The sequence below is a fragment of the Abramis brama genome, assembly GCF_963993115.1.
Source record: "Abramis brama genome assembly, chromosome: 12".
In the NCBI taxonomy this organism is placed as follows: domain Eukaryota; kingdom Metazoa; phylum Chordata; class Actinopteri; order Cypriniformes; family Leuciscidae; genus Abramis; species Abramis brama.
In genome coordinates this window covers 11973885-11987794 of record NC_139974.1, presented here as the reverse complement: position 1 = coordinate 11987794, position 13910 = coordinate 11973885, and the positions used below count along the sequence as shown (strand labels likewise).

Sequence of the window (13910 nt, the reverse complement as noted above, 5' to 3'; positions counted from 1 at the left end):
CATAACTGGTGTTAATTATGTATGAACACTACATTGACTTTGCACTGTTAGAGGAAATGGCCCTAAACCGGGTACATCATGAGCGGCAAAGCAAAACAAAAAAGAATCTAACGAGTTCCTGTTTCATCTCTTGCCGTGCAAAATTCAAAGACTAGTGCGATTGTGATGACTGAATCAAAACCCTGTGTTGTCTGTTACCTGGGTCTCTTTTCACCCATAACCCCAGTGAGGCCACATGTGTTCAGTCACACACACAAGCCCTTAACCTGAATTTGATTTGTGTTTGACAGGCCATACTGCAGGGATTTGCTGCCTGTCAGTCATGCTTCTCACAAATCACTCAAAAAAAAAAAAAAGAAGAAAATTCTGGCCTCAAACAGCACCGTTGACTTGTCTTTTATGGTGGAGGGAGCTCTATTGGAAGTGTTTGTGTCACTCAGGCATGAACTGCGGGAATCATAAATCTTTTAAGCACCTTCAAAAGTCAATCACTTAAACATGCCATCAATTTAGGTTAGCTGACCTGGCCAGCTCATTTCCATTTTGAGCCTTCTCTCAAGCCCACTTTACCAGCACGATTATCAATCATCAGATTTTCTTTAATGTGACATCTGCATATTAGGTGTAACCAAGTTGTCCATGTTTTAAAGTTAATATTTTTGCCTGAAAAGGGATTTCTACCTCATCTCTACCTCAAAGTATTGCAACATCTATTCCTTTAGGGGAGCCAGTGGACAATCACTTTAGAATTCGCAGCTATTTTTTACTCAAGGTTTTCCCATTGATCGCTCTTCATTAGCGCTGAGCACGGAATCACATCTATAGATCCCCCCCCCCATAATTTCTCTTTCATTTAATTGTTTTCTTTCTTATTTTGAAATCATTGCAACCTGCATTTGAATGAACTCTTATTCGATCTTCAGGTGGGTTTAAGCAGTGGAGTCACTGAGTACATTTTTTTTAATTTTCTAAAACGGATGGATGAGTCTCCAAAGCACACCGTGTCATATTTCAGTTCTAAAATAAAACAAATAAAAATAGAAGTTCTACTTTGCATATTGCCTATTTTAGGACCATTAAGATTGTGACACTGCAACATTATTTTCATGACAAATAAGCATATTTTCCTAGGCAATATGTCAGGATATTTTACTTTCAAGTTTATTTGTTACTCTCATTATTTTCAAACGTGATTCTCGTTAGTTTCTTATTAAATGACTCACAATTTAAATAATATACCATTATTTGTTTCATTATATGGTAATGAGCGAGACTTTTTTTTTTTTTTTTTTTTGGTGGCACATTGCAATAATGAGAATAAAAATAATGTCACAATCAGGGCCGTAGCTATTGAATTCTGGGCCCCCATAAAAAAAAAACATTGATGTGGGCTCCCAATGTCCTCCACTCATGTCATGTACCATAACGGTAGGCCTATAATATATGGGCATGGAGGCTCACATCTGGTGCCATATATATATAAGGATTATAATAAGGATTTCTTACAAAATAACAAAACATACAAATAAATAAATGCAAATACAGGTTTTTGCTTTTACTTATTTTATATAAATTTATATACAAAGTTGATTATAAATATTATATCAAAACAGTGGCATTTAGCGATTAATAACTACTTATTGTTTAAAGTCATCAAGCAATTATGCAAGACAAAATAATAAAATAACAACAAAAGACAAGAAATTAATAAAATGATCAAATAAACTTTTTTTTAAAGTAGGCATACCAGCAATATAATAGGCCTATAAAATGTTGGTAACAAGGTTCATTAGTTAACATTAGTTAATGTATTAACTAACAACAAGAAATACATTTATTATAGCGCTTATTAATCTTTGGTAATGTTAGTTAAGAAATATACAGCTGTTCATTGTTTGTTCATGTTAGTTCACAGTGCATTAATGTTAACAAATACAACCTTTGATTTTAATAATGTATTAGTAAATGTTGAAATTAATATTAACTAAGAATAATAAATGCTGTAGAAGTCTTTCCAGGCAGTCTCATGTCTAACAGCTGAGATAAATATTCAGAAATTAAAAAGAATGCAGTCAAATGTAATAAAACCACTTAAGTTTCTCATTGTCTTCATTTTTGATGAAGATAATGTACTGCTATTTGATTAAATAAAGCTAAAAATAAATGTATCCATCAAGAGCAGTGAGTTGTATTCGCGTTTTCTTGACAGTATTATCTTAAACATTTCTCATCAGCAGCCAGCAGGTCTGTGTTCAATGTGAAACGCATTTCCATTTTTCTGTGTGTTATACAAACCAACAAACTACATAATAGCGCAATAGACTAAAACTAATCACACGCCGGTATACAGTAGCTTAATGAAATGTACCGGCAGGAGGGCGCAGGCAGCAGCTCTTATTATACCTATTCCCGCAAAATGATCAGGGCACGGCATGATCGGCATCCCATCACATTGAAATCCCTACACTGACTGCACTAACCTGTCTTGTTAAAGAACGTTTTGATTGGCTGATTAAGCAGTTCTCCTGGCCTTCCTCTCCTTTTCATGATGTTACTAGTACCCAGATTTCCCCCCGCTGACAGTTTCAGTCAGTCTCACTTACAATGAAATTTTACTACTAACTTCAACCGTTCTCGGAGCTGCCTAAACTGTGATTGGTTCTGTTTACTGCTGGAGTGGGAGTTGCAATTTTATTGGGTCCCTCCGCTGTTTGTCGCTGACTGAGCTGAAATAATAAATAACCATCGGACTAAACCATTTTTAGGAAGGGGAGTGAGAGGAGATATCTGGAAAATTTTAGTTTTCATTGAACTCTCAGGCATACACATCAATATACTATAATGATTCACAAGAGTAGGGCAATATATAGCATAACTACTGGATTTAGTGGGGCCACCCCACTAGCGAAGGCCTGGTCACAATGCAAAGACAGTGTTCCCTTGGACACCATTAGCTTTAACTGTATGGACAAAAACGGTATTAAAAATATCACCTTTTGTGGTAAGGAAATACTGGTTTAGAATGACATTATAGGGTAATTGATGACAGACTTTTTGAACAAATAGGCTGCATTTTCTTTAAGCAAAATATCATTTCTATTTCTTTTGATTTTTCAAATGAAATATGACCTGAAAATGTTTCATGACAGGTATGGTGAAATTCATGTAGTCTCTTTGTGGTTTATGATCATGTTATTGACCAAGCTTTCTGACCTATGAAGCACCCATGTTTGATATTTGAGCTTGTGGTCATTTTAGTGAAGTTAAATTGATTACAATAATAGTGGTCGGTTGGATAATATAGAATCTAGTATTAATATGATTAATCTAAAGTCCACTTTTGAGTTGACGAAATAATGAAATCGCTTTGATTCTTTGACCTCACTATATTCCAGCATGATCTGCTTTCCAATCAACGGCACAAGTTCACAGATTTACAGGCACGGTTACTGAATTTATATTGAGATTTTGTCTCTGACCATCGCATGTACGGTCATCCACTCTGGGAACAGTATATTCCAGTTACTCAAGTTTAAATATGGTGGCAGATGTGCCGCGAGCTGTTCCTAAATCAGTCATTAGAGGCTGGTGCAGGAGACAAGAGCGCTGGCATTACTATGAGTAAGCATATTGCAACCGACCTGTTGCCCCCTACTGCTAACTTTTTGTTACTGCCTAAGCTAATAGAGTGTGATGAATGCTCACCTGCACTCCTGCCCACTGTTATTCATCTCCTTTCAACTTTTTCACCCTCTTTTTGGGTTGTTTTTTTCTCTTCTCATTCTTGCTCTGTCATTCTTTTCCCCTTTTTCACGTCCTCCCACTCTTTCATGCCCATGCGTTTCTCAGTCCCTGCACTCTTTCATAATAACTCTCCTCTCTCATCATGTCGACATTACTTCCCCCCACTCTAATTCCATCTCTTTATCTCATACTCTTCGCTCTTTCTCGCACTCATTCTTTCCTGTCCCCCTCCTTTTCTCCCACCCTTTTGTTGGCCCCCACTGTCTTATCCCTTCATTTTTCCTCTCCGCTCTCGTCTTGCCCCTGCGGGCGGCTATAAAGAGGCATACATGCAGTGTCGTTTTGCATGTAAATAGGATAATTGGTTATGGTGCGCTGAGTGGGGGAAATATCACAGACTGTCACCAATGGAACTGATCTCACAGCCACACGGCTTCACCCACACACACTCAAACTCAATCTTATTCTCACTCATTCATTCACTCAAGGTCTGCTCCATCCCTCATTCGCTCACTCTTACACCCACTTCCTCTTATTAACTCATGCTGTCTGTGCAGGATGTCGCTGCAGTATTGACGTCTTCAGCCAACTTTGCCAACTTCCTCCTCTCTCTCTCTCTCTCTCTCTCTCTCTCTCTCTCTCTCTCTCTCTCTCTCTCTCTCTCTCTCTCTCTCTATTTCTTTATCTATCTCTCTATCTATCTATCTCTGGTTATGTCTCAAAACCTTGTGAGCTGCTTATCTAGACATTTTTTTTTAGACATCACGGGCATATAGGAACATTTCTACTTTTGTTGCATTTTTGTGCATTATTGATGTGTGTGAATTTTCCTGCATAGGCTTAATTTTTGGGCATCATACAGTACTAGGTGCATTCAACATTTTTACAGACATTTTTTTGGCCATCCTGACTGCATTATGGGTGGGTTTAACAGTCATATGTAGAACATGTTTGAGCATCATTAGATAAATTTGAAGGATCATACTGTAGATGCATTTGAAGGATTCTACAGCTACTGCAAAGCACATTTTTGGGCATCATAGGCACATTAAAACATTCCTAAACAGCATTTTTAGCCATTAGGTACATGCAAATGTTTTCAAACATTCTACATTGACAATTGTTGAGCATCATAGATATGTTTGAAGGGTCCGATCATGGCCATTTCAACAAGCAGCATTTTTGGGCAGCATGTGTGTGTCAAACGTTCATAGACAGCAGTTTTGGGGCATCATTAGAACATTGCCTAGATAGCCCTAGATAAACCTATAGGCCTTTTTTGGGCATCATGCACATTTGAACTCTACCTCGACTGTTTTTTGGGGGGGGTTTTGGACATTATGCCCTTGCATCCTGGAAAACCTTGAAAACCTTTAAAATTGATAGTAAATTTTCCAGTCCTGGAAAACACATGGGAAATTAGAGAAAATGTCAAATGTTCTGTAAAATCTTGTTGCCATGGAATTTCTTTTAACAAAAGAGTAGATTTCTGGCCCAAAACAATTAACGTTAGTTGCAGAAAGTGCTATGTTCAGGGATGCTGAGTTTTGACATGTAAGAGAAGTATTTTGAATGATGATGTTTAGTCATGTGTTGCCACTTGCAGCCGTTAGCTAATGTTATTAACTGCTCAAATATATGCAGCGAATGTCGACTGGTAAGCACCTAGTTCAGTAACTTTTCTAACTAAAGCAGTCACACAGTCTTTTTTATTTAGATCATGGGATCATGGGTACGTTTAAATGTTCCTAAACAGCGTTTTTAAGAATTAGGCACGTAAAAGTGTTCCATGGGTTCTTTCAAACATTCTTACATAGACCTTTTTGGGCATTTAGATCTACACGGTTAAAAATTGTGTAATTACAGTATATTCCAGGTTAATAATTGCATTCATTTCACAATAATTCCATAGTAGGACTTCCCTTGCATCTAACTGCACTCTTGGAAATTTCTCATACTGCAATATCATACTGCATTTCTACAGTGCATATGTACTTTGAATGTACCCAGCATGCAGTGCGGCATTAATAAATTATGCTGTGGAATTTCTTGATTCTTGTTGGTTTTATCCGTGCTGCTGAACTTATTTTTTGTTCACTTTTAGCAGTTTGTGTTAGTTGTTTATTTTTTAATGTTCTGAATTGATCTTTTATTATTATTATTATTTGTTGTCACCATGTGGTGTTTTGTATGTCGAGTATTGATTTCTGTGCATCATTAGGTGATGGAAGAAAAAAAAATCTTGTGTTGCAAGATGATGTCACACCTTTCAAAGATAAATCTCAGCAGCTGCTTTATTGTGAAATATCCATCTACAAATAATTATGAATTTGAAATAAAATCTAATAATAGCGTTTGACTAACTTAAAATCAGCCAATTCACTTATTTTAAATTCTAGCTTGATTTAACAAATATCTTCATTTGTCACACTTCTTACTTGACTAGATCAGAAATTTGAATGTGAATATACAAGGTCCAAGATCCCAAGCAAATGGAACACTGATCACCATTATAGTGACTTCAAAACAATTACAGTAATAAACAGTATTAAAGTATAGTGTAAAGTATACAGTAAAAAAGTGTACAGTGGCATGGTTAAAGACAACTTTATAATGTGTATTCAGAGTAAAACAAGAGCAGTAAATTACTGTGAGTGAGATGTCATTATCATTTTGCTGTTGATTAACAATAATTCATAAGAAAATTACCCGGGCCAGCATGCATTCATATCACTGTAAATTCCGGATTACAGTAATTTATTGTAAAATAACACTCTTTAATTCTGGAAATTCCTGACATTTTTTGGAAATGATGTTGATTTTGGACGTGCACTCAGGTCTTGCATATTTTGCAGCATATTTTATTAAGGAAAGAAGTTAAAAGATGTTCTATAGACCTTGTCTTTTTTATTTCACTGCCTTGCATCTGATTTGTAAAACATGTTTTGTGTGAATGGCCGCTTAGAACATTCCTGCGTAGATAACTCTATATAACCCTAAAGGCTCTTTTTGGGGATCATAGGGATGTTAAATGTGCATATAAGAATTTTTAGGCATCACAGGTGAGCTTGAATATTCCTTCATAGACAGCATTGAACATTGAATATACCGCTCCCAAGTATATTAAAAATAATGGCTAGTGCAGTGGCTGAGATATGCGTAAACCAACCAACATCCGTTGCCATGATTTTTCAGTAGCACCTCACTGCAGTACACGAGATCCAGGGGGCGGAGTTGGATCCAGATATAAGGGGTGGAGATTGGTAGGTCTAGGGGTGGGTTTAGAGATCAGGGGGTGGAGATGGGTAGGTTTAGGTATATGTAAGGTGGGAGGGGTTGGATCTGGATCCAACTCCTCCCCCTGGATTTCGTGTTCTGCAGTGAGGACCATCTCTGATTTTTGGAATAACTTATCGTGAGAGGAAAAAATTATGTTTTAGTCGCATAACACCGGTTAATGGAAACACTGTAATTTCGCAATAGTTTTTTGTCGACAATATCGCAAAAGTTTTGCAAAAATCTGTAATGGAAATGCGGCTTATGTCTCAGGGTTTGGAACACCCTCTCTCTTTTATGACTTTAACTTATAGGGTAACCATATTGCCAGTGTATAAAGTCATATTGAAACTGCTTTGAGAAACTCTGTCTTTCAAACACACACGCACACACACACACACACAGCCAGCTGCAGAGGGCAGTGCCTCTGCTCATCACCATACTAATGCCGCTTTAATGGACACATTAAAACCCCTGGAATGTTTCTGATGTTTAAACACCCTTTTGATGTTTAAACATTCAACATTTCTCCTTATCCTGTCCTAGTGTGTGTGCGCCTCACACTTTCCCCCCCTGCTTCCTCTTCCTTGTGTCTCCAGGCCTTTTCATTTTAAATTCTGTGCGACAGTACATCACTGCTACGTTTCCATTTTGTGTCAGGCTCACGCTCTCTTTTTCCTTCCTCTCTCTTTCTCGTCTTCATTGTGATGACACAAGTGACATCTGTATTCCGCTACGTGCTGTGCTTTAGGTTGTTTGTTCACCCCACAATGTAAGGCATTAGCGGAACACATGTAATGTCAATGGCTGCGTCGCTATGACAACCATGCAGGGGTCTAGAGCGAGGGAACGAGCAAAGTGTGAGTGCTGGCATCGCAGACTCGAGGTTGTTAACATTGTCACGCTCTCCATTGCACTCTCGTAATGAGTGAGAGATAAATGAATTACACCGGATCGGACGTTTTCTTTAATTGCCGATCCGGAGCAGATATCGTGTGTGACGGATCGAAGAAGTTTGAGAGTGATTTGTAAACTCGATTATGATTCACTTGTGCTATATCTAAGTGTGCATGAAAAAAATGTGCCATGGAAAATGAGCAGTGTCATTCATAATCTTCATTCCGTATTCCTAAAAGTGTTTAGTGTGGCATTTCAAGATGGAGGAATGAAGTATGGCTAAGCAATGCCGCTCACATTCTATCAAATGGGGCATTAAACAGAAGTGGGCCCGCTGCCGTCATTCCGACCAACGCTTTGAAATGAACATAATCTCTCGTATATAGATCCTGTCATAAATTATGGATTAGATATCAAATGCAATTTCTCCCAAAGACAGAAGTGGAAAGACTTATGAGACACGTCTCATAAAAACGAGCCGAGCATCCCGTGCAATGACGGGCTACAATAAAAAAGAAAAAAAGAAAAACGAGCTGGTTGAAAGAGTCGTTTTCTCTGGCCATTACCGCATCACCAGTAAAAAGAAAACTGCTGACAAATGCCTGATGAGAGATGCAGCTTACACATGCGGAGGGGAGAAAGATACTCTGTTGTGATGTTCACGTTTCGCGTCCCTCTGTTCCAGAGTTTCAATGCTACTCTCATGCTCCTAGTTGTCATGGCGACTAACAAGAGCATCTCAGCAGCATCCTAAGAGCTCCAAACACTGAATATTGAAAACAAGCCACTGGCGAGATGACTGCCGTGTCCTGCCGCCGATCTGGAAGTGTGATAAAAGTGCAGCCGGAGCCGTGGCTGCAGTGCTTTAGGGCATGTCATTCATCCTCCATCCAAGACTTCCTCTTTTTAAGATTCATCGATTCATTCCCTCTGTGAAGTTTATCCTTTGTTACCCATGTTTTGTTTTTTTTCATTCGTCCATCTATCCATTACAATTTTGTCTACATAAATACAATTTTCATGCATTTATTCTTGTTTTCATTTATCTTTTTGTTCTATAATTATATTCCATGAATCCATTCCTAGTCACTCATCCAATTTTTCCTCTCTATATAGCTACTCATTCACTGTTTTATTCATTATTTTGACCCTTTAAACATGAAATTGTTCGTCTTTACTTTCCTTCATATTTTATCCGTCTAGTCCTCTTCCTTTTCCTCTATTTATTCGTTCTTTCATTTATACATTCATGAAGTTGATCATTTTGTATTTTTTTCATCCATGAATCCATCTACCCTTTCTTCAAATATTGAAGAAAAAAAATCCCTATTTTTTTTATTATTCATCACACACACACGCGCACACACACACACACACACACACACACACACGCGCGCGCGCACAGTGTTGGGTTCACTTTTTCAAGTAAAGAGTAAAGTGATACATTACTTTTAAATTTACAACAAAATACTTACTTTTTCAAATAAGTAATGCAAGTTTTTTTAGTTTAAAGTTTTTTTTTTTTTTCATTTATTGACTGACACCTCCCCTGACACATGCAAAGGCGTTGTGTGCGCTGTGTTAACATGATGGTTATTATTAGTTGTAGTCTAATGTGATCACGCATTTACTCATCTCACTTGGATAAAAATAGCTTCATTATTCCTCAAAATGAATAAAAATTGTAAATGCAAACAGAGAATATTATGCAAACCTGCAATAATTAGATTTGTTAATTAATACAAATATACGTTATGTATTTAATCACATTTTATTAACCAATGTCTTTGCTGCTGACGTTCGATGATCCAATTCAACCAACCATTTGGTGTGAAATTTGTTTTTTTTTATTAAAAATCGTAATTAGTTACTTTTTTAAGGAAGTAACGCAATATTGAGTGTATATATATGTATACACACGCACTATATATTACTCTTTTTTTTTTATTTTTTTATCCATCCATACTGTCTATTTTACTCTGTATTGATTCATTCATTTGGTTATACCTTCAGTTTTCTGTCATTCTGTAAAATTAATTTCTTGTATAATTATGTTCTTTGAGATTTAGTGTTGTCATTTCTGTTTAATGTTCAGCAGAGAAGGTTTACTTAAGTCCCTTAAGCATTCAGCACAAATCACACACACCACCCCAAGTGGAGAGGTGACTAATGGAACTCCCATCTATCACTCTTTATCTCTCGCTGCTCGCTCTCCTTCTCTTTATCACTTTCACTCAGACTCCTCCTTTATCACCCTTCTCTTTTTCCCCCTTTTTCTCCTGCAGGTTCTTCAGTAACATAACTCTATCTGGACGGGACTATTCCTTTAATAATGACGGTTATCTGGCAAATCCGCTTCTGGATGTTATCTCCTACACTGCAGGAAGAAGCTGGGAGGAGGTAGGGGTGGAGCCATTAGTATGCTTAAATGTGTTTAGATATTCATGGTTATCACTGAACTGTTTTAAATGCAGCTTCCAAGTGAGTTCACATTTTGCCTTGCCATTTAAATACAATATAATTGAAATGTGAAGAATGCATTTGAAATGAACCGTGTGTCGCATACAGAAGGAACTGAAGTGCATCAAATAAAAAATATATGCACATTCACATTTTATTACAATACATTTTGTGCAAAGCAAATCAAATCAAGGAAGTTGAGGTCATATGATGCCTTTTCATTTGAATTGTAATTTTTACTGCATTGAAATTTGTGTTTATAAACATACAGCGGGGGAAATAAGTATTGAACACGTCATCATTTTTCTCAGTAAATATATTTCCAAAGGTGCTATTGACATGCAATTTTCACCAGATGTTGGTAACAACCCAAGTAAGCCATACATACAAAGAAACAAACAAAAATAAGTTCAGAAATTAAGTTATGTGTAATAATGTGAAATGACACAGGGAAAAAGTATTGATCACATGAAGAAAGGGGGGCGCAAAAAGGCATGGAAAGCCAAGACAACTGCTGAAAACTTACAGTAATTAAAAAGCAATCCAGCCCCGTCAGTGGAAATTAATAACAGCTGGTTCAGTCCCAAATGATGGCCTACAAAAAGGTCTCATTGCCAAGGTGTCACACAAGACACATCTCATGATGGGTAAAAGCAAAGAACTGTCTCAAGACTTTTGCAACCTAATTGTTGCAAAACATAATGATGGCATTGGTTATAGGCGCCATTCTAAGCTTCTGAATGGTCCAGTGAGCACTTTAGGGCCATAATACGGAAGTGGAAAGACAATAATTTCACCATAAATTTGCCTCGACCAGTGCTCCTCGCAAGATTTCTGATAGATGAGTGAAAAGAATAATCAGAAGAGTTGTCCAAGAGCCAAGGATCACTTGTGGAGCACTTCAAAAAGACCTGCAGATAGCAGGTACTGTTGTCTCAAAGAAAACAGTAAGTAATGCACTCCACCGCCATGGCCTGTGCACGCTCACCACGCAAGACTCCATTACTGAAAAAAAAGCATGTTGAAGCTCATTTAAAGTTTGCTGCACAACATTTGGAAAAGCCAGTGAAGTACTGGGAGAATATAGTGTGGTCACATGAGAGCAAAATTGAACTGTTTGGATGCCATAATACACACCATATGGAGGAGAAATGGCAGTGCACATTACCCTAAAAACACCATACAACTTGGTGTTGGGTCTTGGACAACTCTTCTGATTATTCTTTTCACTCCTCTATCAGAAATCTTGCGAGGAGCACTGGTCGAGGCAAATTTATGGTGAAATGATTGTCTTTCCACTTCCGTATTATGGCCCCAACAGTGCTCACTGGACCATTCAGAAGCTTAGAATGGCGCCTATAACCAATGCCATCATTATGTTTTGCAACAATTAGGTTGCGAAGGTCTCGAGACAGTTCTTTGCTTTTACCCATCATGAGATGTGTCTTGTGTGACACCTTGGCAATGAGACCTTTACTGAGAAACATTATGACGTGTTCAATACTTATTTCCCCCGCTGTAACTATCTTTAGCATTTTATTGTGTTCTTTTGTACTTTGTACATGACCGTATTAACCAGTAATTTTCATTTTCAGTACTTTTAGTACATATACTTCTACATATCATGCAGAAAAATGGTCAACCTACTGGACACTTAGTTTGTAATCTCTCTCTCCCTTATTAAAAACTTTAAATTCAGGGTAAAAAAAAAAAGAATTATAAAAATAAGTAGTCTGCACTGCAGTTCATACCTGTTAATACGTTACTGTATTTTTCGTAATGTTCCTGTTTTTCAATAACTTGTCTGTTATTTTAAATAACTCTCAAAAGGGAAATTGTTAACAGGGCAGTGCACTTGAATGCAATTGAGTAGCAAATTGCAAATAATTGCACATACAGCTTTTTTCTGGCAAATGTCAATAAGCCAAGGAAAAAAAATATTTTTGCAGTTTATTAGTTATTCATTCACTTTTTGACAGTTTGAAATGGCTGGTTTCAGAACTGCCAAAAGAGCTGCAGAAAACCGCAAATCATTCATTGTTGAGCTAGTACAAAAGTCTTTCTTTTATTTTTTTACATTTAATTGCCGTGTTCACTGACAGATAGTTAACACTTGAGATTGGGAATCATGTGAACTTACAAAGGTGTCATGCTGCAGTAGCTTTGAAAGGTTTGGTTTTACGTGTCTTGTTGAAAGCTAAAATAGCTGTCACTTGGAAGACAGGCATTTTATATGTTCTGTAGCTTCAAGTGTCTAACTTAATAAAGTCGGGACTACATCCACTAACGATGTAAAGAATGTCAGAAAGGAAACAGACCTGCCAACACCAATCATTATTTGATTTCATCAAAGCACCATTATGAAACATTTTGCATCTGTCTTAGGTCTCAAAAACTTTTTTAATGGTGTCTTGCTTTTGTTGTAGGTGGGTTGGTGGGAGAATGGAGTGCTGCGTCTGCGTTACCCGCCCTGGTCCCGGTACGGCCCCTTCCTCAAACCTCTGGATGATTCCCAGCACTTGCGCGTTGTTACTTTGGAGGAGAGGCCCTTCGTCATCGTAGAGCCTGCTGATCCCGGAACAGGCTCCTGCATCAGAGACTCTGTTCCGTGCCGTCTGCCACTCAACAACAGGTCAAGGTTCAGTCTGTGCATTTTTAGACTAGAAATGTTCAACATTTGAGGTTATCACTTTAGCAAATGTGGCAGTGAATATGCAGATGTTGCAAATTACATTCACATTACCCCAGGGGCATTAATTCCCCGTCCTGTCGCTAGCACTGATGGAATTTAAATAAATTAGAAATTCACGTAGAAATAGAAGAGGTTGATCAATGATTGTTCTGTGTTAGAGCACTTTACTTCATTTACCTTATTTAAATGGAGAATTTCTCAAAACTCTTCCTGGTCTAGCATACAGAGCCTAGGTGAATAGCAGAAAAACTGTAACATAACTGTAACAGGTGATATTTCACCTCAAAATTAAGAAAGATGATGGAAATTAGATTTCAATTAATTAGATTATGATTTTAAGTTTTTTCATGACATTTTCATTATAATTAAGCATATTTACTGTAAATATGCTTAATTATAATGAAAATGTCATGAAAAATTTAGTTGGTTAGACAAAATCATAATCAAATTAATTAAAATCTAATTTCCATTATCTTTCTCAATAATTTATCCCACAGATTTTCGTTCTCATGTTTGGAAAGATGTATATGTTTATATATGGTAGTTATTGCAGTGGCGAATCTCATTTGATTCTTAATGAGAATTACTAAATACTCAAAAGTAGTTACGGTAATGACAGTAAGGGGAAATGTACTTAAAGGGGTCCTATTATGCCCTTTTACGAAGTATTGATTTTGATTTTTGGGGGTGTACTAGAATATGTTTTAATGCTTGATTGTTCAAAAAACGCCTTATTTTTTCACATATTTTACATTATTACAGCTCCTCTTTCCCTAGTCTGGTTGAACGCGTCATTTTTGATGAAGCCCCTCCTTACGAAATACGAAATGTGCTGTGATTG

The 13910-nt window shown here is 37.2% G+C and overlaps 1 protein-coding gene across 1 annotated transcript in view; it reads left to right on the top strand.

Moving 5' to 3' along the window:
* The window catches only part of grin2da (glutamate receptor, ionotropic, N-methyl D-aspartate 2D, a), a 75324-nt gene that overhangs the window by 44600 nt on the left and 16814 nt on the right, over positions 1-13910 (top strand). Inside the window, exons 5-6 of the mRNA XM_084131217.1 lie at positions 10203-10317; positions 12804-13009. Of these exons, the coding sequence (XP_083987343.1) occupies positions 10203-10317; positions 12804-13009 (321 nt within the window). The remainder of the gene's footprint in view (positions 1-10202; positions 10318-12803; positions 13010-13910) is intronic.